Genomic DNA, 21,991 nt, shown 5'->3' with positions numbered 1-21,991 from the left:
GGGGGATAACGTCGCACCGACAGAATTCTAGGTCATATGGCGACTTTCCAGCTATGATGGTTGGTGGATTTCATCACGAGCGGGCACCTGGTTAGAACCACCGACCTTGAAAGATGTTGAACTGTTTATCAATACAATATAGTTTATATTCCATCTATTTAATACTTGAATACGTAAAGGAAGCGCACATGAAATCAGCAATATCTTATAGAAGCCGCGCTAGTGTCAGTTAAACTTCACAAAATGACTTTGCATTATTTTGGATTCAATACAAATACAAATACGTGGCATTTATATAGCGCAAAAATTATAAAATATTCTATTGCGCTTTACAATTACATAACAATTACATTCAAGAAATATGAGTGGAAAACAAAGTGTTCTTAAAATATCATACCTGTGCTGAAAAAGAGAGAGAGGCCTTACCGTTATTTTGTTGTTAGAAATGACACCAGTAAAATCTTTATAGATATATATCAAGATAAAGTTGAAATGTCATAACTATGAAAGTCAATTAACATGAAGTTTCATCTGACATACGCCAAAACGTTTGAAAGAAATTTATTATTTTCTGTTAATTCTATCAAATAATTTAATTGCTCACTTACACGTGAGATTTTGAAGTATAATGTCTTCACGCCCGCTTTAAATAAGTAATGGTGAAAATTTGAAAATTTGACATTAATTTAATCCACCCAAAATTTATGAAATCTCGAATAACATCTTAATAAATTAATGCCAACGTTGACATTTTATTATGCTTTTGAATATCGGTGAACCCAAACGTTATAACAAAATAGTATTGACAAAGCGGTATAAAACAGGGTTCATTTCTTCTACCTTAATTATTTCATTATTTTAATATTAAGATTTTAATCGCTCTATGCCACTTGAGGGGTTTTCTTGGGTTCATTCATAATTAAATTAATAATACCCCTTTGTTCAGGAGGTTTGTGTATCGACTGGTAATATAAAGTGAAACAGTTATGGATAGTCGGGTAATGTCTTAAACATACATGATATTTATAGGTTATTAAATTTACATTGAGATATGCAATACAGTGTATACCTTTGTCTGTAAAAGCTTTAGCATGTGCTTGATAAGGCTTACTAATTGAAAAACTTGATTTGTTTACGTTTATTAGAACATTCAAATAAAATCAATCAAAAAGTTCATTAAGTTTTGTAATTTATCTAACTAGATGTGGTAAGTTACATGATATTCTACTTTCAAAAGAAAAGGATGTTATTAAATCGTTTTAAGGTTTATGTCGTCCCGGCTATGATCATGTGATGACTTCCCAGCTGCGGTAGTCGATAGAACTCAAGGATGGCTCTCACCATTATTACAGGCATGTGCGTGCACCTCCTGAAAGAATTGTTGTTCCTCTGCAAGCCAGTGCATAAAATATTTTCGGCTCTTTCAGAGGCTAGTACCCATTGCGAGAATACCAGAAGTTTTATTAAGATGTAAACTAAAATAACCATTCCTGGGTTTGTACACGTCCGACACCTCTCGCGACATGTTATGTATCACAGTGTCCTCTTGGGTCTAAGGCCTTCTGAAAATAAACTGTTAAAATGTTATAATGAACTGGCCAATTGTTTTTAAAGATTTTTTGTTGAGAAAATATATCATTTATCATTTTACTGTGAGTCACAGTAGCTTATCAAACTGAAAATAAATGTAACTGTTTCTTTTAATGACCTCTTAATTTCAAGGTAATAACCTAATTTACGTTCCATAAAATTAGCGTTAAATTGCCTGGTCAATTAAAATTCTAGCGGTGTAAGGAAAGGCGATGTGTTTTTACCTGATTAATTCCAGTGTGTCTTACTCATTGAATTTTTTTTACAAATTATTCCGTTTAACGGTGTTTTTTGTACAATTATCACATTTTAAAGGACATCTCGGCCTTTTATCGGGTCAAATCTTTCTTATCTGTTATTATAATAACTGAATAATGATTTCATTAGGATGGTTTGCTTTTTTGAAATGTTTTCGACCGATGACAGCAAGAAGTTGATAAATGAGTTATTACAGTTTGCAATTATATGATGCATGCAAAATAGAAGTTAACCAATCACTAAGTTTAAAGACTATCGCCCCAAAACCGCGGCTTGCACAAAGAGAAGGCTGTATCTCATCTTTTAAGAGGATAATGCAAGAAAGAAAATGTGCACAAATTCCATAATTATGCTTCTCTTTCAGGTGCATGGAGGAAAGCACCTTTAAACAAGCTTGATATTATAATATCAAAAAAAATAATTTTACTGATTTTACTGGGGATTCCGCTACAGAGATCTCGCCATCATGCGAAATCATTTAATGTGGATGTTTCGCTTTCTCCAGCTACCGACCAACAGCGACAATAGGTAAGTAGTTTAGCCGCCTCGCTAAGGAAAAGTCAGCGCGTCATTTAGCCGCCTCGCTAAGAAAAAAATTAGCGCGTCATTTAGCCGCCTCGCTAAGGAATAGTCTGCTCATCATTTAGCCGCCTCGCTAAGGAAAAGTCAGCGCGTCATTTAGCCGCCTCTCTAAGGAAAAGTCAGCGCGTAATTTAGGCGCCTCGAAATGTAAAAGAATAAAACGGTACTTGCTAAAATATTCATCAAATGTAATGTCTAAGTACAGTGTTGTTTTGTAGTAATATTTCATTTACTAAACTACCACAAAACTTTTAAAAAAATAACTTGCAAAAAAAAGGAAAGAAAACAAAACGCACAAAAACAACAGAATAGATATCAGAATATCATTTCTTCTCCTTAAGAACTATTCAAAATCATTGGAGCATTTGATGATCCCCATAAAGAACCATGGCATTGGGGGTGTTTAGCAATTAATAAGAAAACAAAAGAAATGTAGAGGTAACCATTACAGAGTGCTCCAAAACAAGTAAAGTGGAAAGATGTAGTAGAAGATAGGTATTGTTAAACAGACAGAGTGATATATAGGTATTGTATACGGCATTTCTGTAATGACGTCATGACTGTTACCTTAAAAAATGAAAAATTCTGTCAGTTATTTCATATTTAAGTAAATTTAGAGTCCCTCATCGTTAGACGTTTTTTTATGTAATCAACTTAAAGAGAATTCCTATAGTTTTTTTCCTTTTATAGAATTTTTTTTAATTCACATATATGATAGGAAAATTTGTGCTGAAAACAATGAACAATTAAAAACAATAGGTCACCAGGCTTGTTTTTGGGAAAAATTGTTTTGAACACACCCACTGTTGCTGAAACTGACAGCGATTTTTCAACATTTTCATAATTTTCTGCTTTTTTATAAATACCAACCAAAATATACATCCAGGCAGCACAATACGGTTTTTTCTTTTTACAGATTTTATTATATACTTATTTGATATCATAGTCATATTTGTAATACTCTATCCTTACAATAATGGGTACAAATGAAAAACAATATTGTTTCATATTTACTTTGTGAACTTTTTTCATGAAAAATACCCATAGTGAAGAATATTTTTTTTTAATTTTGAAAAAACTCTTTCATAGATTTTTTTCTTTTTCTCCTTGTGTATAGATAATTGTATTGTGAGTATAAAAATGGCTAAAAATGTATGAGTCACCAGGCTAAATTTTATGTTAAGACCGCTAGAATACAACACCTGTTCGGACGGAAATGGCGCGAATCTGGCCAAATTGATTACATGTATGTCTGCTAAAAGATAAAAAAAAGTTTTAAGAATTCTTAATCCTTTCTATAATTGAATACTAAATAATCTGAAAGGTGATATTGTCTTATCAGTACTAAGTCAATTATCTTACATTATATGAACAACACTGTCTTTGTACTAAAATGCGATGTGAAAACAGAACCACAAAAATAGCAAGATACCTGTCAGGCATGATACTTGTCAATACAACATAAACCAGTATCAACATTTGATTACTGATATAACTTATCAAAAATGTTATTTCATTCAAAATTCCTCATATTTAAGATTGTCTGTAACATGTTTCAACAAATGTTGACTTCAGTCCAGTTTTCCATAGAAAGTGTCGGCTGCGCAGAAAGATGCGCATAAAAAACTATAGGAATTCCCTTTAAAAGGTATAAATGACTGTGTGTTACCCTGTAAAATTCTTTTAAGATGTTTTCCATCATTAAGACATGACCATTATATAGATTAGTTTTAATATCATTTAATCATTTGTTTTATATTTAAGTGGGTCTCGGAGATGTCACAAATATTAAATTTAAAAAAGTCAGACTTAATCTATAAATAAAACTGTCTTGCACTGTTTTTTCTAGACTGAATAAAAAGGTACCTAGTGTTTTTGGTCTTCAATTAAAATATTATAAAGAAAAGTGCTTATTAAGCATAATGGAATTTAAGCGCATTTTTCATTTTCATTCCCTGCATGATTAAAACTGTTAGTTTGAACAATAACGGTAAAACAGAAATCCGAAAAGGAGTATTATATTGAACTAAACGTATCAACTGAACCCAACGCAATTGAATCAAAGCGTATCGATAAACGATCTAAATTAATTCGCGATAAAAATAAACAATGCATCGGTATTGAATTACGTGTAATTTGTAAAATTAAAAGGAAAGTAACAAGTTTTAAACGAAATTGAAGTCAAACTGGTGCAGACGACTTGCCTTTTTTGTAAATAAAAACCATAAAGAAACGGTTGTTTAAATCAATAGGATTGGGGTTAAAGGTGCACGTTAATCAAGAAAATGAACAGTATTGGAATTTGATTGCACGGGTCGAATTTTATAACGCACGTGGCTTTTACATTAGAATTAAATAAATTTTATCAGTTTACTCAGTATTTCAGGATACAAATGCGAATGAACATGAAATAATTGAAAACAATTGTTTCTGAAGATGGGCATTGTACATTGTTTTGGGATTAACTCATTGGCAGATACTCGTGTAACAGGTATTTTGGTTATCTGAGTTCAATAGTTAGCTGTCTTCGAGATTAAGCGAAATTCTAGAACTCGAGTTTTGCAGCAGTTCAATTTAGGTTAGTAAACATCCATTACTAAATGAGTGCGACGTAACCTAGCTATAACCTGCTATTCCAGAGAGCATGTCTTCAACATGTTACAGAAAATGAAATACAACCAAGTAAAATAGCATATAATTTGATTAGATTTGGGCTATTTCTGCACTGATGCAGGTGTGGTATTTTGCCGGACGACTTGACGACAGAACTTAATACATTATTTTGAGAAATGAAATCGGGAATTCTACAATGATAATAAGGTTCATACATGTATGAGAAATTATATAACTGTGCTGTCATAGATTTAAAAAAAAATACATTGAAAAGAGAATCGTGTATACATGTACCAGAATAAATCCATGCCGCCATGTGCAACATTTTGCCTGGATATGATATATAGACTAAATAATTTAAACGGATGTGCCTGCACTGTAATAAAAGTTTAAAAAAAAACACACGAATTGATATCACCTTGAAAACAGTCAAGTTTATATGATTTGAGTACGTTCTCATACTTTTTTTTAACAACAAGTATAACTATACGATATACTATAACTATTTTAATTACGGAAGAATAAACATAATGTGAATCGACGAACTCATCGAATACCGGTTTACACATTTTTGTAGTTGGTATGAGGTTAAACACCACAGTAACTCTGCATATTAGAAACCTTTTTCGTCTTACAAAAAAAAAACTGTCATCCTTAAAAGTTGCCAAACCGACCGGCTCCGTGCGTGAGAAGAAACAATGGGAATATCTCGTTGGTAAACACTATAAGCCACTTAAGACTGGGAACATCAATAAAACAGATTAAAGAAATGTTGTATCGGCCTCGGATATTTTCGAAAATGACCTGACACATTCCGATTGTCTTAGCAACGCATATTGCAATTTTGTCTATTCAGAATGTAAACATTGATTTGCATGAGTTTTGCGGACCACATACCAAGTGCAGGGATTTAACTTTTTAACATGAATATTGACATTTTTACTTCAAGTTCACTTTTTTTTCAACTGGGAGTGGATTTTCTATGTTGAATTTGACATAAGCGGTACACATTTTGCCAATAAATTATTTAATGATTTTGATTATCAAATTCAAATCATTTTAACATAGAAATAATCTGGAAAAACTATCCCTTAAAATCCGCGCAACAGTCGACTAAATCCCCGATATCTCCGTTTCTAAGGGAAATTATGTTGTAACCAGGGGACAGCACTCTTATCAGTTTTCAAGTGCCCGTAACGCGAAATTAAATCGCAAAATTTCGCCATATATCTCAATCGACGGCCCCTATATCAAACCAACTGTAGAGTTTTCGCAAACAAATTTATTCAAATTGCGATAACAGCAAAACAAATGTATCGGCGCGTGTTGGTACGATTTATATGGACTGGACGGGATGTTGGTCGCGAAAACTCTGAAACATATCAGTAGCTTCCATTACTACTTTTAAAAGAGTTGTTTACCATGTACATACAGCCCAGCTTCTCCATAAAAAAAATCCTAACATTCTCATAAGAATCTCGTGTATGGGTATTCTACGCATGTCACGCTAAAGAACCAGAGGAGATTCTGCAAGTGGTGTGTCCACTGTACCATACACTCTTCTTGAACTATAGTTATCAACATTCGTTTGGAGGAGTCGCTAATATGCACCATAAATAAGCTAAGATACGCACTCTGAACACACTCATAAAAAGCCAACGTTTGCTCGTGTGTGATTTGCATGGTAATGAAATATTTCCCGTTTGTTTTGATTATTTTTTTCATTCATTTCATGAACTTGTAATCTAAAGGCGCACTGCGCTCTTGCAGGACCTTCAGCGCTGCTCGGGCTTTCCACGTTCTAGTTTTATTTCCGTTGTAGACGTTACATATTATACGCGTTTTTGAGTTTACACCTGCATTCATTTATGACCTCTACGGACCCCCCCCCCCCCCCCCCCCCCCCCCCCCGCCCCCCCCCCCCCCCGCCACCACCACAACCACACACACACACTTATTATATTTCATGTTCTCCAATTCTAGTTTTCTTGAAAACTTAATGAACTATTAACTTCTCTACCCTCATTAGCGCTCATATTGTTCTTCCAGAAACATTTTTTTTATATGTACTAGACAACATTCCCATATTTATCATATTTAAAGCTTCACTGTAGTTTTGCAAAACAATTATTTACCACTAATTGTACTTGTAATGTTAGCAAATAAATATAATTATGTATATTGTTGGGGATAATTATAAGTTTAAACCAAAGAAATGTATGTTTGTGCATTCGTGTAGATGAAATTAAATTAACGACGTTCAAGTCTGTTTACCCGATGGATTCAATAACGATCCATAGGAAAGCGTTACGAAGGTCAAAAGGAAGCATTAAAAAAGAATAACATGTAAAAAAAAAAACATGCTCCTGAATATTCCGCCTTAAAATACTAGGACGGTATCGGACTCAAACGTTAATAATGATAATGTGGTCATTAATTCACAGTCATGATTTTTCTGCCCTGTTAGCCATTTCATCGTTTACATCATAAATTGTACTATCATTTTTCTTTAAACCGTTAAGATCTCACTCTTTAATCATCACCTACTGCTATGAAAACCCGACGTGAAATTTACACTGCCGTTATTTTCACATTAGCGACACTTGTGAACGCTTGAACATGAATAGTTTACGGGTAACCTAGCAACGTGCGATATATCGTATATCCATGTCCCAAGTTTATTTATATATCCACAAAAGAGGTATTGTAAGAGGTGAGATTAAGAAAAAGGGTCCCGCAGATAGATTTCATGTCGTACAGTTAAGAAAGCGGTTTACTCTAAAAAAAAAGAACTGTTATCAAAACTACGAACTCTCGATTTGGCGAACCAGATTTATCAAAATGTAAATAAACGAAATTTTTGTAGAAAGATATAATTTTGTTGCGAGACAGTTTTTTTCTGGTAAAATATATTTACTTTAGTTTGTTTATCTGCAGCTACGGAATATTAACGGCGTCTTTCAAAAACGGTTAATTTTCTTTTAAAAAACCAGTTAGCTTTACGCGTTTAAAAGGATACCAAATATTGCTTATATAAAACATTTAGATCTCTTCAAAAAATGTTAAATATGTACTGCACAAAGTGAACAATCAGTTTCTATGTAAGCTGTTATTCATCCCCTGACAGCACGGAAAAGAGAGAGAGAAAAACCGATGAGCCGCCCGCAGTTTTATTATTTTATTTTTCATTATTTCTATAACTGTTGTTCTGAATTAATACACTCGTAGCCTTGAACGTGGTTTCGTTTGATAACATGTAGAACTTTAAAATTAGAACTGACGATATAATATGAAATTCACCCACGCTTTTCTCAAATCTTCATTTTTTAAGCGATTAAACGACTTGTACAGGTTATCAACAGGTTTCAGAATTAGAAAACTTTGTTTTTCAAAATAAAATTTAAAATTCATGACGCTCCCAAGGTGACCTTAGATTTTCAAAAAGCTTTTGACACGATTATGCAATTAGATGTCGGTTTCAACAGGTCGCAAAAAGACTAGACTGTCCAAGCCCTTTTCTGTTTGAAAACGATGTATGTTTTAGTCATATTACGTGATTTAACATAATTTATAAAATCATATTGATAATTAGTCCTTTGGATTTTAAAAAGGTAATGAAGTACAACTTTCAATGTGAAAAGCACGCCGACAATGAGTTTAACTGATATTGGTCTAAATGTAGATATTGTGTTAGAAAACACAATTATTATGATACACTAAATTCAGAACATGTCAATTTCTTGAAAGTAAAAAAAATATTTCTTCATAATTATATTGATTATAACATTTAATTAATGCGCTCTGCAATAAAGACTTAGCTACCAACTGCAAGTTTCTAAATATATTGCAAGTTTGATGGTGACCTGTCTCACTCCCACTCCATTTTTAAATATGCCATCTTACACTACATTGATTGAAAAGAAAAAAGAATCTTTCACTGAAATGTCATGTTTTCAGAAATAAGATCTGTAACATGATTAATAGTAGTGTTGCAATTAGTAGTCTGGACCTCTCTCATTGTCTTTTACACATCTGTAAAGTAGTTTTATCCATTCATCCATCCCTAAGGTAAAAAAAAAATTAAAATGCTGATGATTCCAACACTAGTTAAAGTCATAATCTTAAGAGGTGAAGAGAAAGAAATGAATTCAGAAGATAAAACACTGCTACTTAGACCTTGTGGGTGATTGGCATGGCCTGTTTGAAAGCATCAAGGCCAGGGCTGCTAACTGTATGACAAGGCAGGTTATTCCTAAATACAGCCGACTGAGGAAAGAGGAATTTATGGTTATCAGAGGTGACTTGTCTGGAGCTATATGGATGCTTTTGTATGATTACTCGCAGTGGGTATTGAATACAAGTTGTAAAATTGATAACAACAAACTGATTATAGAATTTGTAACTAATAACTCGTCAACTTATTTGTGTGTGTGTGTGTGTGTGTGGCTGCAACACTTGAAAGACTTGAGAAATCTCTTGTCGCCAATTGCACTGCGTAGAACCATTTCAATTTGGCGTTCAAATAGAACAATAATGTTATATTTTTATTAGTTTTGTTGGTTGTAGAGTCACATTGATGCAGTTTAGGTTGTATGGCGACTTTTTCAGCTAATGATTGTAGTGGAAGACCCAGATCCCAGATCCCAGATCCCTTCCGCGCATTATTACAGACACGAGAGGTCATATTGGTAGAACCACTGAACTGCTTCCTCACATAAAAAAATCTACACCCAAGCGAGGTGTCTGAAGTCAGTGACCTGAACTTCTCGGCCACGGAGGCCCCTAAAATAATGGGAAAAGGGCCATATACCGCTGGTAAAATAAGTTTAGAACAACAAGATAAGGCACAAAGATACAATTATTTTAGATGCAGTTTATTTCAAAATGTTAGAAAAACATAACTATATTAAACAGAAAATATAGAATTTAAACCAAGAAATGTAACATTAAACTCCATAAACTATTCAAACATGTAGTTTCTACTGCTGTTGTAATGTATAAATTTAAAGAAAGCGTAACAAATCTTTTGTTTTTTATTAAACTATCTGCACAGAAGTTAACACATATAAATATTTTAGAAAACCAACTTCAAGAAAAAAAACAACACTTTCTATATCTACTGCTACTGTACACTGGAGGAAAGCAAAACAAATTTGAACAGAATACCATATTACAGTCAGATTCAAAATTAAATTTTCCGGAACAAGTTAAAATGTACGTATCGAAGAATGGCATGGATGCGGAAAGAAGATAGTCAATACAACCAAAAGGATTGCCACATTGGTTCTTGGACTTCCATGGTTTCTATGGATATAGTCTTCTTACAACAGGTGCACCATCTTGTCCCAAAAGGTCAATTTAACCCTTAGCCTGCTGGTGGCAAGTGATTCTGCCTTTGCGACCAGTGCAGACCTAGATGAGCATGCACATCCGTGCAGTCTGATCATGGTCTGCACTGTTCGCCATTCAGTCAGTAAATTTTCAGTTAAAGGTCCAATATTAAGGAAAGTGAACATTTTAATTTCTTTTTAAAAGCACAGAAACTGTTTCATTTTATTGGAAAATGAAAGTTGGTATGTAGAAATTCGAAATAAATCGCAGTATATGTACAATTATTTTTCTATGAAGTATGAAAAAAAGTTAAAAAGACCTGGGGGGTCATTCTGTCGATTCATTGAAATTTCAACATAATACACATACATTTCTTTGAGTTCCAAAGACCTTCTGTAAATTTTGACCTGCCAGTCTTCATTATTTAGTGTCTTGCAGAAGTCTATGCACTGGCTATGAAAAAAATTGCCAACTCACTTTCCCTTAGTAATTGACCTTTAACATCCCTTTAAACAGTTAATGGTACTGTCCAAATTGAAGGATGGACAAGTTCATTATAGAAATGAAGCGGGGTAAGGTCAATTTAATCTGGCTATATCTATCAATAAATACTACAAGAATAATTACAGTTTAGAAATAAGTTAGACAATCAACATACATATCTTTTAAATAGATTTTAAAAACTCGGTGGAACGACAACAAAATTATAATGCTTTCTTTCGATCACATTTCGAACTTCGTTTGTTATGCCCCCTGTTCATAACATAACATAGTTTTATCTGCGTACAACTAGACTAAATTATTATTCCCTGAAGATGTAGCCGAAACGTTGGAATATTAGTAAATTGTGAATTGACTTTGGTTTTTATCCACTATATTACAACTAGACTAGGATGCAGATTATAAATGTAAAACATTATACGCTTGGCCCCTTTTAAAACACTGGTTTTGGTAAAACTACTCGCCCATAGTTGGGGTGAAAATTTTAAGCATGTTCATTGTTCCTAGGTTTGGCATAGAATGTATAAATGACGGTGAAAAATGATAATGTGAGTGAAAACAAGTTTAAGATACTGGTAAAAAAGTAAATTGGTTTTCCCCAAGTGTTACTTGTGTCTGCTTATATTTTTGGAACTTTATCAGAGTGTCTAATTAACTATCACAACAGCAATCATTTAGTGCTGTGTGGCGGCTGCAAAAAAGTCTCCCCGTACTCGGATTCAGTGTTGTGTTATTTTCTGGTCCTTTGGGATCAAGCAGTTGATTTAATACATTCGTAGCAGAGTTCCGCTTAATCCTGTGCTAGGGTGTGTGAGGGGTATTTCACTTTCTATTATCTCTCATGAACAGACCCAGTCAAAGAGAGTCTGCTATCAATTTGCTTGGATGCATTCTATGCTTCCAAAGGATCTTTTTACAGGTTTCATTGAAAAATTCATAAGTCAATAAGTTTTAACCATTGGTCACTTTCACAACACCCATATTTATCTACTTTGGAGGGTATAAACTGTTCTCCTAAAGAGTGTGAACGAGTTGCTTCAAGCGATGGATTGATAAAACTAATTTTCTTTCAAGTTTGTTTTTACAAATGCACTCAATTATTTCGGTTAAAGGATCGTTTCAAATCTAGAACTAAAACCACTCCAGATGGACGAAGTCTCAAACCTTGTCACATCAGTATACTGATATGTTTTTAACTTCATTTCAGTGAAAGTCATTTCTGTAACAACATTTGTCAAACAATGTATGCATCTCCCGCTTCAACATTTTCCTGTTCATTCTGAGGTTTGAACACAAACGTTGTTTTCCTGCGGGGAGACGTCAATGGACTTCTAGATTCTTCATCTGTGAACACATTATCTGATATATATTTCTTTGAAGGTGACGGTGGCGGGTGAACTGGATGCTTGCCAGCATTTCTGAAATTAAAAAACAAAGCTTTATGAAGGTTAACAGTTCGTTAGCAAAAAGAGTTAAATGTATTTGGTCTCTGTTTTCACTTCCTTGCAATGAAATTTGTGAAAAGGTCCTTTCGAAGCATAGAATGCAACCAAGACTAGAAACGTACAGACATTAATTGTGTGTACGTTTCTATTTCTGTCGGTTCTGTGAGACATTGAAGAAGTTTAAACGATTAATGGAAGTAAAATGAAACATTTTATGCTACTCAAAAAAGCTTGAAGTCTTAACTGATAAAACTTATAGATGTGTTCATAACGCTTTTATCACTGTAACTGCTTTTGTCTTTCAAAACATATCTTTACACAGAAGGTAATTTTAATATACCATTGATATGGATGTAAAACGTACAACAGCACACGCATCTTCATACAAAATGAATATTTGTTTTCAGTGAAGCGTTACTCCAAATACAATATCACTACTGAAGGAATGCTTAATGTAACTTGCAATTCGTCAATGAATTGTAGCTCAATGTTTCTTTAAACTTTATCGTTGCTGAATATATTTCATTTTAAAATATATGCATTCATGTACGATCATATTTTGTGTAAAGCAAGTGTTTGCTTTTGTTCACTTACAGTTCTTGAAATGCTCGCCTTGGCGACAGTTCTACCGAAGAATCGGAGCAGAATCTTTCTCTAAATGGAGACAGAGTTGTCTTTGGCTGGAGGACCTGATTGGCTTGTTTTGAGACAGATGCTGGTTCTGAACGACTTCTGGTGTGTACCGGTGTAAGTGGAGACTTCGTTGGTGTCCGGATGATAGGTGATTCTAAAGAGGTTTCTGTAACGTAAACATATGAGCCGTGCCATGAGAAAACCAACATAGTGGGTTTGCGACCAGCATGGATCCAGACCAGCCTGCGCATCCGCGCAGTCTGGTCAGGCTCCATGCTGTTCGCTTTTAAAGCCTATTGGAATTGGAGAAACTGTTAGCGAACAGCATGGATCCTGACCAGACTGCGCGGATGCGCAGGCTGGTCTGGATCCATGCTGGTCGCAAACCCACTATGTTGGTTTTCCCATGGCACGGCTCATATATATCATTTCATCAATGTTTAATCAATGTTGTATGCATTACAATATTGATCCAGAGTCATTAAAACTTTTATGTTTGTCTTTAATTGCATAAACTGTACAGTTTGAATACTTGTATTTTAACCTGGTAGAGAATTAAATAATTTCAACTATTTTGTCGGTTGAAACAAGCAAACCTTCAAATATTCATTACCTCGCCTTTTTTTATTTATATGTACACTTGATATAAATATAATACATTACCAAGTTCTTGCTTGCAGTCCAAATAATCCTGCCAGCGTATTTCTACCTTTAGAATTATATCTTCACAATCGTATTTCTCTAAAAGATCTTCATTTATAAATGCGTCTTTAAACTGTTTTAGAAGATCCCCGCTCTTATAAAGTTGCCAAAGGTCTAACAATGCATCCACATTGGGGCAATTGATTCGAAACACTACACTTCCTGAAAACACTTCTTCTATTGTTCTCCCATATTTACAGAGGCACTTAATACCACAAAGCCTTCTCATCGACGTATAAACGATTGCATTTGTTTCATTGAGCTCATTTTGGAACTGGTCATGAGCTTCAGCGCTTCTGTTGGCTCGTCTAATCTTACTGTAAGCATCCATTGCCATTAATCGTATTTCTTGTTCTATCTGCGCGCATTTGCAATCCTTATTGTCATGTTCCAATTCGTTTAAGAGTTCTTCTGTCTTCTTTGACTTTTCTTTAATACTTTCGCAAGTTAGTCTGACATCAATGTCACCTGTATAACGAGTCAAGTAATTGATATATTCTATTACTATTTTATGAAATATTAGAGTTGCAAAAGGGCTAAGAATGATACATGTACGTTTGTTTACAATGCTAAACACGCAGTACAACTTAAACAAAACAACATAGAAGTAAATGACTAAGGCCGTATTCATCATCGCTTTCGTAAGTTAAATTTTTAGACTTTAAACATTGACGAATTTCGGCAATGAAATTTGTCTGTACTACTGACTACAGAGCTTAGTCTTCAAAACTCTAATATACTTGGAAACAAATCATGTAAGGAAAATTTACTTTTCTGTGGAGCGTTTGAAAGGGAAAAAAAGAGTACCTTAAACCAATAGAGTGTTTACACCTTTTTAATTTATCTGTCTGGTGTACAATGAAATCATAACCTATGTTTTTTTTAAAAAACGAAGTTTACCATAATGTCTTTCTCTCGGAAGAGTTCGTGCATAGTCCTCATCAAAGTTTGAATCCCGTCTTCCAGAAGTCCCATCATGTCTATATCTGGCATATATTTCTCTTGATGTGTCAAACTGTCCTTGAGTCAGTCTTGGAAACGAACCTTCTTCTTCCCCAATTGGTGATCCACCGCGACGTAAAACGTCTTTCAGATTTTCTAATTCTTCTGGATGGAAATTCCGCGAATGAAGAAACTGTAGAACCTCTTCTGGAATCTCCGCTGATTTATTTGTTGCCGGCTGATGATACGCAGATGAATGTTGTCGTCTGTATTCTACAATTGCATAACACATGAGTGATATCAATATCCGTATTGTTAGACACCTAATACATTGGAATTTTACAGCATAAACTTTCAGTGAAAGAGACCCAACTTTGAGTAAGTAATTTTTCCATGATTTGAAAATGAGAAACTGCTGTTAGATAACTTAAATTATGTTAAGGATAAATAATCATGTTTCCATGATGGCTGTAATACAAATAAGAAGTACCTCTGTTTAGGTAACTTGGAAATTATTTTAGGAGGAAAACACATTATGCTACTCTTTCTCTCAGGTTTACGTTAACTTACCATTACTGTAACTTAAGTCACCCTTAACAAAAAGTCTTCTCTTTCTCTCAGGTTTACGTTAACTTACCATTACTGTAACTTAAGTCACCCTTAACAAAAAGTCTTCTCTTTAGCAGGAGGAAAACACATTCTGCTACTCTTTCTATCAGGTTTACGTTAACTTACCATTACTGTAACTTAAGTCACCCTTAACAAAAAGTCTTCTCTTTTGCTACTCTTTCTATCAGGTTTACGTTAACTTACCATTACTGTAACTTAAGTCACCCTTAACAAAAAGTCTTCTCTTTAGCAGGAGGAAAACTTCTGCTACTCTTTCTATCAGGTTTACGTTAACTTACCATTACTGTAACTTAAGTCACCCTTAACAAAAAGTCTTCTCTTTCTCTCAGGTTTACGTTAACTTACCATTACTGTAACTTAAGTCACCCTTAACAAAAAGTCTTCTTTTTACATCATCTCTCCAACGATCTGGACAACGGTCATGGGACTGAAACGAACAATTTTCTGTTTTTTATCTACATTTTAAATTGAAATTATTTTGTATTTGTTTTACTTACTAACTTCAAGATCGGAATTTTACTATATTTAACGAAAGCTTCCCAAAATGTTAAGAATAAGCAATACCACATAAATATGAATTGCAAAGGCTGGCGGCAAGTGATTCTGCCTTTGCAACCAGTGCAGACCAAGATCAGCCTGCACGGAAGTGCAGGCTGATCATGGTCTGCACTGTTCGCTATTCAGTCAGTAAATTTTAAGTTAACAACCCTTTGAATAGTAAGTGGTACTGTCCTAATTGAATGATGGACAAGTTCATTGTAGAAATTTAGCAGGGTAAGGGTTAACATACCAAAGTGTCTTGCATTGTTTCATCATATTGTCTACACAGGGGGCTAGGTCTCATGATAAGGCTATAGATCTGTCGGGGGCTGAACCTTGGATCAGAGAAAGAACGTTCATATCTACTTCGCACGTCGTCACTTATTTCTCGGATCTCCTTTTCATTTGGTGATCTGTCCTTATTGCTAATACTTCTAAGAGCTCCGCGACGGAGGCTTTCGACATTTCTTGAAGTGGGAGACATTTGTCTGAACTCTTGGGAAACGGGTGGTGATCCGTATATTTCTTTAGCTCTGGCATATTCCCTCTCTAATAACCGCAATCTATCTTTAAGCTCTAAATCTTCCTGTGCTAGTTTCGCCCTGTCGTTGCTTGTTGAAGAGGTAGGAAATCGAGGACGAGAATCTGTGGTAACGATTCTTGGACTAAACGGCACTGGTTCTGTTATTGTTGCCTTTTCGGGCCAGGCGAAACCCCTCTCTGAGACATGTCCCGGTCTGTGTTGTGTATGATGGCCTCTGGAATATTTAGACTGCGTCTCATCTTTAATGTCAATGTGGGATTTGCTTTGGTTATTTTCCGTCTTGTATTCCTTTCTAAAGATGGACTCGTGAGCTAATCTGCTTAACATTTCCATAGAATAATCTTCTCTTGGCTCAGAAACATCTCTTTCCCTGTACTCTTCATGTATATTCTTGTACGGTGATATTTTCCTTGGTGGGACGTTATCAGGAAAGACAAACGCCTCTTTTTCATGTGTTCCGAAGGATGTCCGGGTAGCAAAAGGTGATGTCAGACCTATATCGCTCAGGTTGAAACGGTTTGGACTAGGCAGTGGTACGTATTCCTTCGTGTACTCCTCCTGTAAGTCTTGAGTATCATAAACTAATTCAGGTTGTCCTCTGATGGAGCTTGTAGCAATAGTAATAGGTATAGTAGCACTTCCAGTTTCATATATGCCAGAAGAATAACTTTTCGATGCTTCAGTGTGAATTATTTCTGTCGAGGTAGATGGTCGCCCGCCATCGACCTCATCCTTTCTCGAAGGTCTGTCGTCACTAAAGCCTGGCTGATATAACAAAGCTGCTCTCTTTCTTACACGCTCTGCGTCAGTTCGTTCAGCAGTATCTATTGAAAGCTGACGTTTTAACTTTGTTTTTGGAGGATCCATGAGTTTAATTGGAGGTTCTGCACTAGGAGGTTCTTCTTCTATCTGGTGCTTATCTAGTTAAATGTAAATAGAATTACATTGCACGTAGAACAGAAGTTAAATTTTATGCAATATAGTAACATATGAAATTGTAACTTACTTAATATTTGTATGTGTAAGATTTTATAATGTATATCTATGGGTGTGTCATATTCAGGTAATTGAAATTACTGTAAAAGCAGAAATTTTCGCGAGAGTTTAATTTTCGCTATATTCGCGAGGCCCAACATCTCGCGAAAATTAATCCTCGCGTAAATATTCACCATTAGTATAATTCAAATTCAAGTAGGATACCATTTTTAAAATTTCGCGAATATTAAATCTCGCGAACAGTCTCAAAATTTCAAATTCGCGAAATTTTGACCAAACGATAATACGTAATCACACGGAAATTACCGAGTGTTACTTCAGGTCTACTAACTTAAGGTATCCGATCCACAATAAGCAATTTCTATATAACGGTGCTATTAAAATATCAAATATTGATGCCTGGTAAGCTGATATAAGATTGGTATCATTTGAAAGTGTATTGTCTACTGAAAAAGAAAATATAAATTACATGACAAAAATATGTTACAGAATTTTTTATTTTTTACTTTATAGTCTTCAATGCTATTTCAACAGAAATAACCGCCTCGATGGCCTAGTGGTAGAGCGTTCGCTTTGAGTGCCGTAGGTCGTGGGTTCGATCCTCGGTCGCGTCATACCAAAGACATGAAAAATGGTACCAGTAGCTCCCTTGCTTGGCGCTCAGCATTAAAAGGGAAACTGGCTTCTTCTCTCATACCCTCGTGGCGATGGATTCCATCAGGAATGAGGTGTCGAGAGTGATTAATATAAGTTGTAGAACTTCAGACCTAAAATAAATTATGTATATAAGATTTATCGTTTCGCAGTCAAAAACATGACTGTAGTGATTGCTGCATATTATTTATGGTCATCTTATTTACTTATTCTCATCCCAGCTTATTCTCATCCCAGCAGACACATCTCTATTAAATGATACACCTGTTTGTGGATCGGATACCTTAATTTATAAACGAGAAAGCAAGGTTTGATAGATGACTGGAAGAAATTGTCTCAATCTGAGCTACTCACATTCAATAGGCAATTGAGGGATGGGATTTTAATGCATCGACCTTTAGACTGGTAGGAATGATAACTCAGATTATATCTCTCAGGGTCAGATAATATATACATTAAACGCGGGTTTAGTTTAAGAGTTTTCTAATAAAGAGCTAAAACATCGAGGAAACTGCCTTTTCTTCCAAAATATAAGATAACATTTCTCTAACAATAATAGGTTTTAGTAGTTTTAAAATTCCGAAATTAAACTAAAACAACGACTTAAATATGAGCCGCGCCATGAGAAAACCAACATAGTTCGCTAACAGTTTCTCTAATTGCTATAGACTTTGAAAGCGAACAGCATGGATCCTGACCAGACTGCGCGGATGCGCAGGCTGGTCTGGATCCATGCTGGTCGCAAACCCACTATGTTGGTTTTCTCATGGCACGGCTCATATGTTGATCTTTTAGCTTATTTATTGGACAAGCAAGGTATGTAAGGCAATTGATCTTTTGAAATTACTTTTTTTAAACTGTTGCAAAACAGTAAAGTAAACAATATTTTTTCTAAATTGAAGAAGTTTTTGTCTAGATTGCGCAAGATCTATTATTGACATGCTGTTTTATTTGCATGTTTTGCAATCAATCTCTTGAAATGATAAACGTGACCTAAATTGATACCGATAATTTGAACTGTATTCAATGAAATAGCAATTGAATGCAATTGATAAAATTGTGAATGGGCCTGATTTAAAATTAACGCCGGAAGTTGGGATCATTACAGAATTTAAAACTTATAGATGAGAAATCTTTGCAGAAACCTTGATCTCAGTTTAAGATATGCTAGTAGATGTGGTCATTACCTGTTTTATTATTGTCTATTTCCTTGTCCATGTCCGCCTTTTCAGATGTGATGCCGTAAGAAGGAGTTAAAACCGGTGCTGTTGCTGGACAAGCGGGGTATTTGCTGTTCCGTGCCGGTACTCTACCTGCCAGACTTTCATGCAGAAGTTTGTTGAACAGGGGGTACTTGAATAATGAAAAGTAGATATTTATGTATATATATCATAGTCTTTAAACAATGGAATACAGACACCACTTGTTTACACTGGTCGCAAAGGCAAAAACCAGTTGTGTCCAGCATGGTAAGGGTTAACTGTAGTCCTAAGAAGTCTAGAATTTGTTTAGCCGGGATGCGGTAGCGAACTGGGGCAGTCAAGAGAAAGCAACAAGCTGAGCTTTATTTCTTTGCGCATGCGTATAGTACATTGTCTACAAGCATTTGTGTACCAATGACCCTGACTTCGATGGACGAAATCTTCAGAATATTCCCATATGCATCCGTACTAAAATGGACATTAAGAAGAATACGCTTATTTTGCCTGTATTCAGATATATAATTTATTTTAGTTTTTATTGTCAATAACATATTGAAAGGATCACGGGACCTTTAAAATAAATAAAATCGAGCAAATTGCTAAACTGATTATAACTGATTGAGAGGGAGCGGACTCGAGAGAGGTTCAAATATTAAGCTTAAAGCTTTCATCACAATCGAGCTAAGATAAACTAGTATAAAACTAAACTAACTAAAGGATCACGTGACCTTTAAGATAAATAAAAATCGAGCAATTTGCTAAATTGATAATAATTGTTCAGTCTGAAGTAAATACATTACATGAAATATAAATGGAACTGTAAAATGGTACTTTCATTTTAGGTTCATTCCCAGTATCTAAAAGTTAGGTGCAAATTATTTTCATGATGATATTGAAATAATTAAAACGTTGACAAAATTCAGAAAACACACACAAAAAAAAAAAACACGTGTATTTTAGGAAAATGTTACTGTTACAGATAAAACATTTGAGCCGTGCCATGAGAAAACCAACATAATGGGTTTGCGACCAGCATGGATCCAGACCAGCCTGAGCATCCGCGCAGTCTGGTCAGGATCCATGCTGTTCGCTTTTAAAGCCTATTGAAATTCGCTTTTAAAGCCTATTGGAATTGGAGAAACTGTTAGCGAACAGCATGGATCCTGACCAGACTGCGCGGATGCGCAGGCTGGTCTGGATCCATGCTGGTCGCAAACCCACTATGTTGGTTTTCTCATGGCACGGCTCATTTCATACTCACCTTGGGATTAAGAGATTTTCCAGGCGTGGTCGGTGGTGACACCATAGATACAAGAAATTGCAATATCCAAACGTTTTTACTCAAAATTATCCAGTTAGAGATATCTTAGTAGAAAAAAAGCAACACTTCTACACTAAACGTACAAAAGCAATTATATAACCATTTATACAAGTTTTCTTACTAAAAGCATGTGTAACCAACACCAGTTTTCTTTGTGTTCCTTGATACAGCATTTAATGCCTTTCTTTTCTTTCTTCAAATTTAAAACACGATAGCATTTCACAAAGGCGTTTTCGACCGCTGAATGTAATTTAATTCAGTTACTAATTGAAAAATTAGATGTAGAAATGAATATGTAATACAGCTCTTCTTTCACGGGAATTTTACATTAATATCTAAAATATTAATTACACAGTCCGTATTTCGGTACGCTGTTTTATATTCAATTTCTACATCATGAATCCATTTCATTATTCCAATTATATAATAAGAATGTTTGCATCCAACTTTTTAATGAACAATAATAAATCTAATTCTTCAAAACACGTTTTACCGTTTGAATGTTTGCGCATAACAGAATTTGAAATTACCGGTAAATTTGAAATGCACGAATAGAGGTTACATTTCCGGTGTCATATCGTCTGATAAAAACTGTTTTTATTACACTCGAATCCCTTAAAGGTACTTGTCAAATTATTATCATTTTACAAAATTAAGGATATTCACATGAAGTTTAGAGGGAAAATGTAAGTCAGCGAATCGGTGGATTTTAAAGCCAAAAACAGTTAACTTGAACACAGGTCTTCCATATTTTTGCATCATGCTTTTTATTGTATTGTTTAAAATAAAAAATTTACTGAAATTTGTGTATTGGTGGATTTTCGTAATGCTCTCTGTATGTTCCATTAAAGTAAAAATATACAGGGCAGAACAGAACATGTTTATTTGTTTTTACCCTACTGTATACTGGACATTTTTGGCTTCGCTTTTATTTGGCGTTGTTGTTGTTGTTGTTGTTGTTGTTGTGTGTGTGTGTGTGTGTGTGTGTGTGTGTGTGTGTGTGTGTGTGTTGGGGTGGGTGGGTTTGGTGGGGGGGGGGGGGGGGGGGGTCGGTAATGAAACTTGCAGCCTTATCCACGGCGCTGATAAATCGCAACTGGTAGCTTGTAATACAAGTGGACAAACTGCTGGTTAAAGTTCATTTCGTTAATTGCGTTTTCTCTTTTCGTTAGTCATTATTTGCGAAAATATGATCACCGCGAATATTGCAAAATCTACATGTAAGACGTAATAATTTACAACGGAATTCTATTGTACGTTCTTTTTTTCTGCTATGTGATATTTTGACTAAATGTTTTTTTTTGATTAAATCATCTACTAGATCTGAATAGCGGAACTTAAACTGACAAAAACGGCAAAGGACAGCTAAACTTATTTAATATAGAATGTAGCACCGCCGCTTCCTGACAAAACCCATATTTTATAAAGTGTTTACATCCAAAAAGAGGCAATTTAAGCTAAGTACTGATTAATAATTGTTTTTTTTTTTATTTCACTGTATGTAATA

General features: G+C 34.8%; 1 protein-coding gene across 2 annotated transcripts; it reads right to left on the bottom strand.

Moving 5' to 3' along the window:
• Positions 1-9,907: 9,907 nt before the first annotated feature.
• On the bottom strand, positions 9,908-21,029 carry LOC123542619 (uncharacterized). Of its 2 annotated transcripts, none has more exons than XM_053530936.1 (8): positions 20,425-21,029; positions 19,149-19,314; positions 16,018-17,231; positions 15,573-15,654; positions 14,556-14,870; positions 13,617-14,123; positions 12,915-13,107; positions 9,908-12,293 (listed from the first exon to the last, which is right to left on the bottom strand). In XM_053530936.1, exons 1-8 carry the CDS (start codon positions 20,467-20,469, stop codon positions 12,110-12,112), a joined length of 2,706 nt encoding a protein of 901 aa, XP_053386911.1. In that variant the 5' UTR covers positions 20,470-21,029; the 3' UTR covers positions 9,908-12,109. The 2 variants fall into 2 exon arrangements, with proteins under 2 accessions (XP_053386911.1, XP_045184482.2); XM_045328547.2 differs by having other exon boundaries at positions 12,915-13,119; positions 20,425-21,027.
• Positions 21,030-21,991: the final 962 nt, after the last annotated feature.

Source organism: Mercenaria mercenaria, chromosome 19 (genome assembly GCF_021730395.1).
Source record: "Mercenaria mercenaria strain notata chromosome 19, MADL_Memer_1, whole genome shotgun sequence".
Classification (NCBI taxonomy): Eukaryota; Metazoa; Mollusca; class Bivalvia; order Venerida; family Veneridae; genus Mercenaria; species Mercenaria mercenaria.
This window is presented reverse-complemented; position numbering and strand designations above follow the sequence as displayed.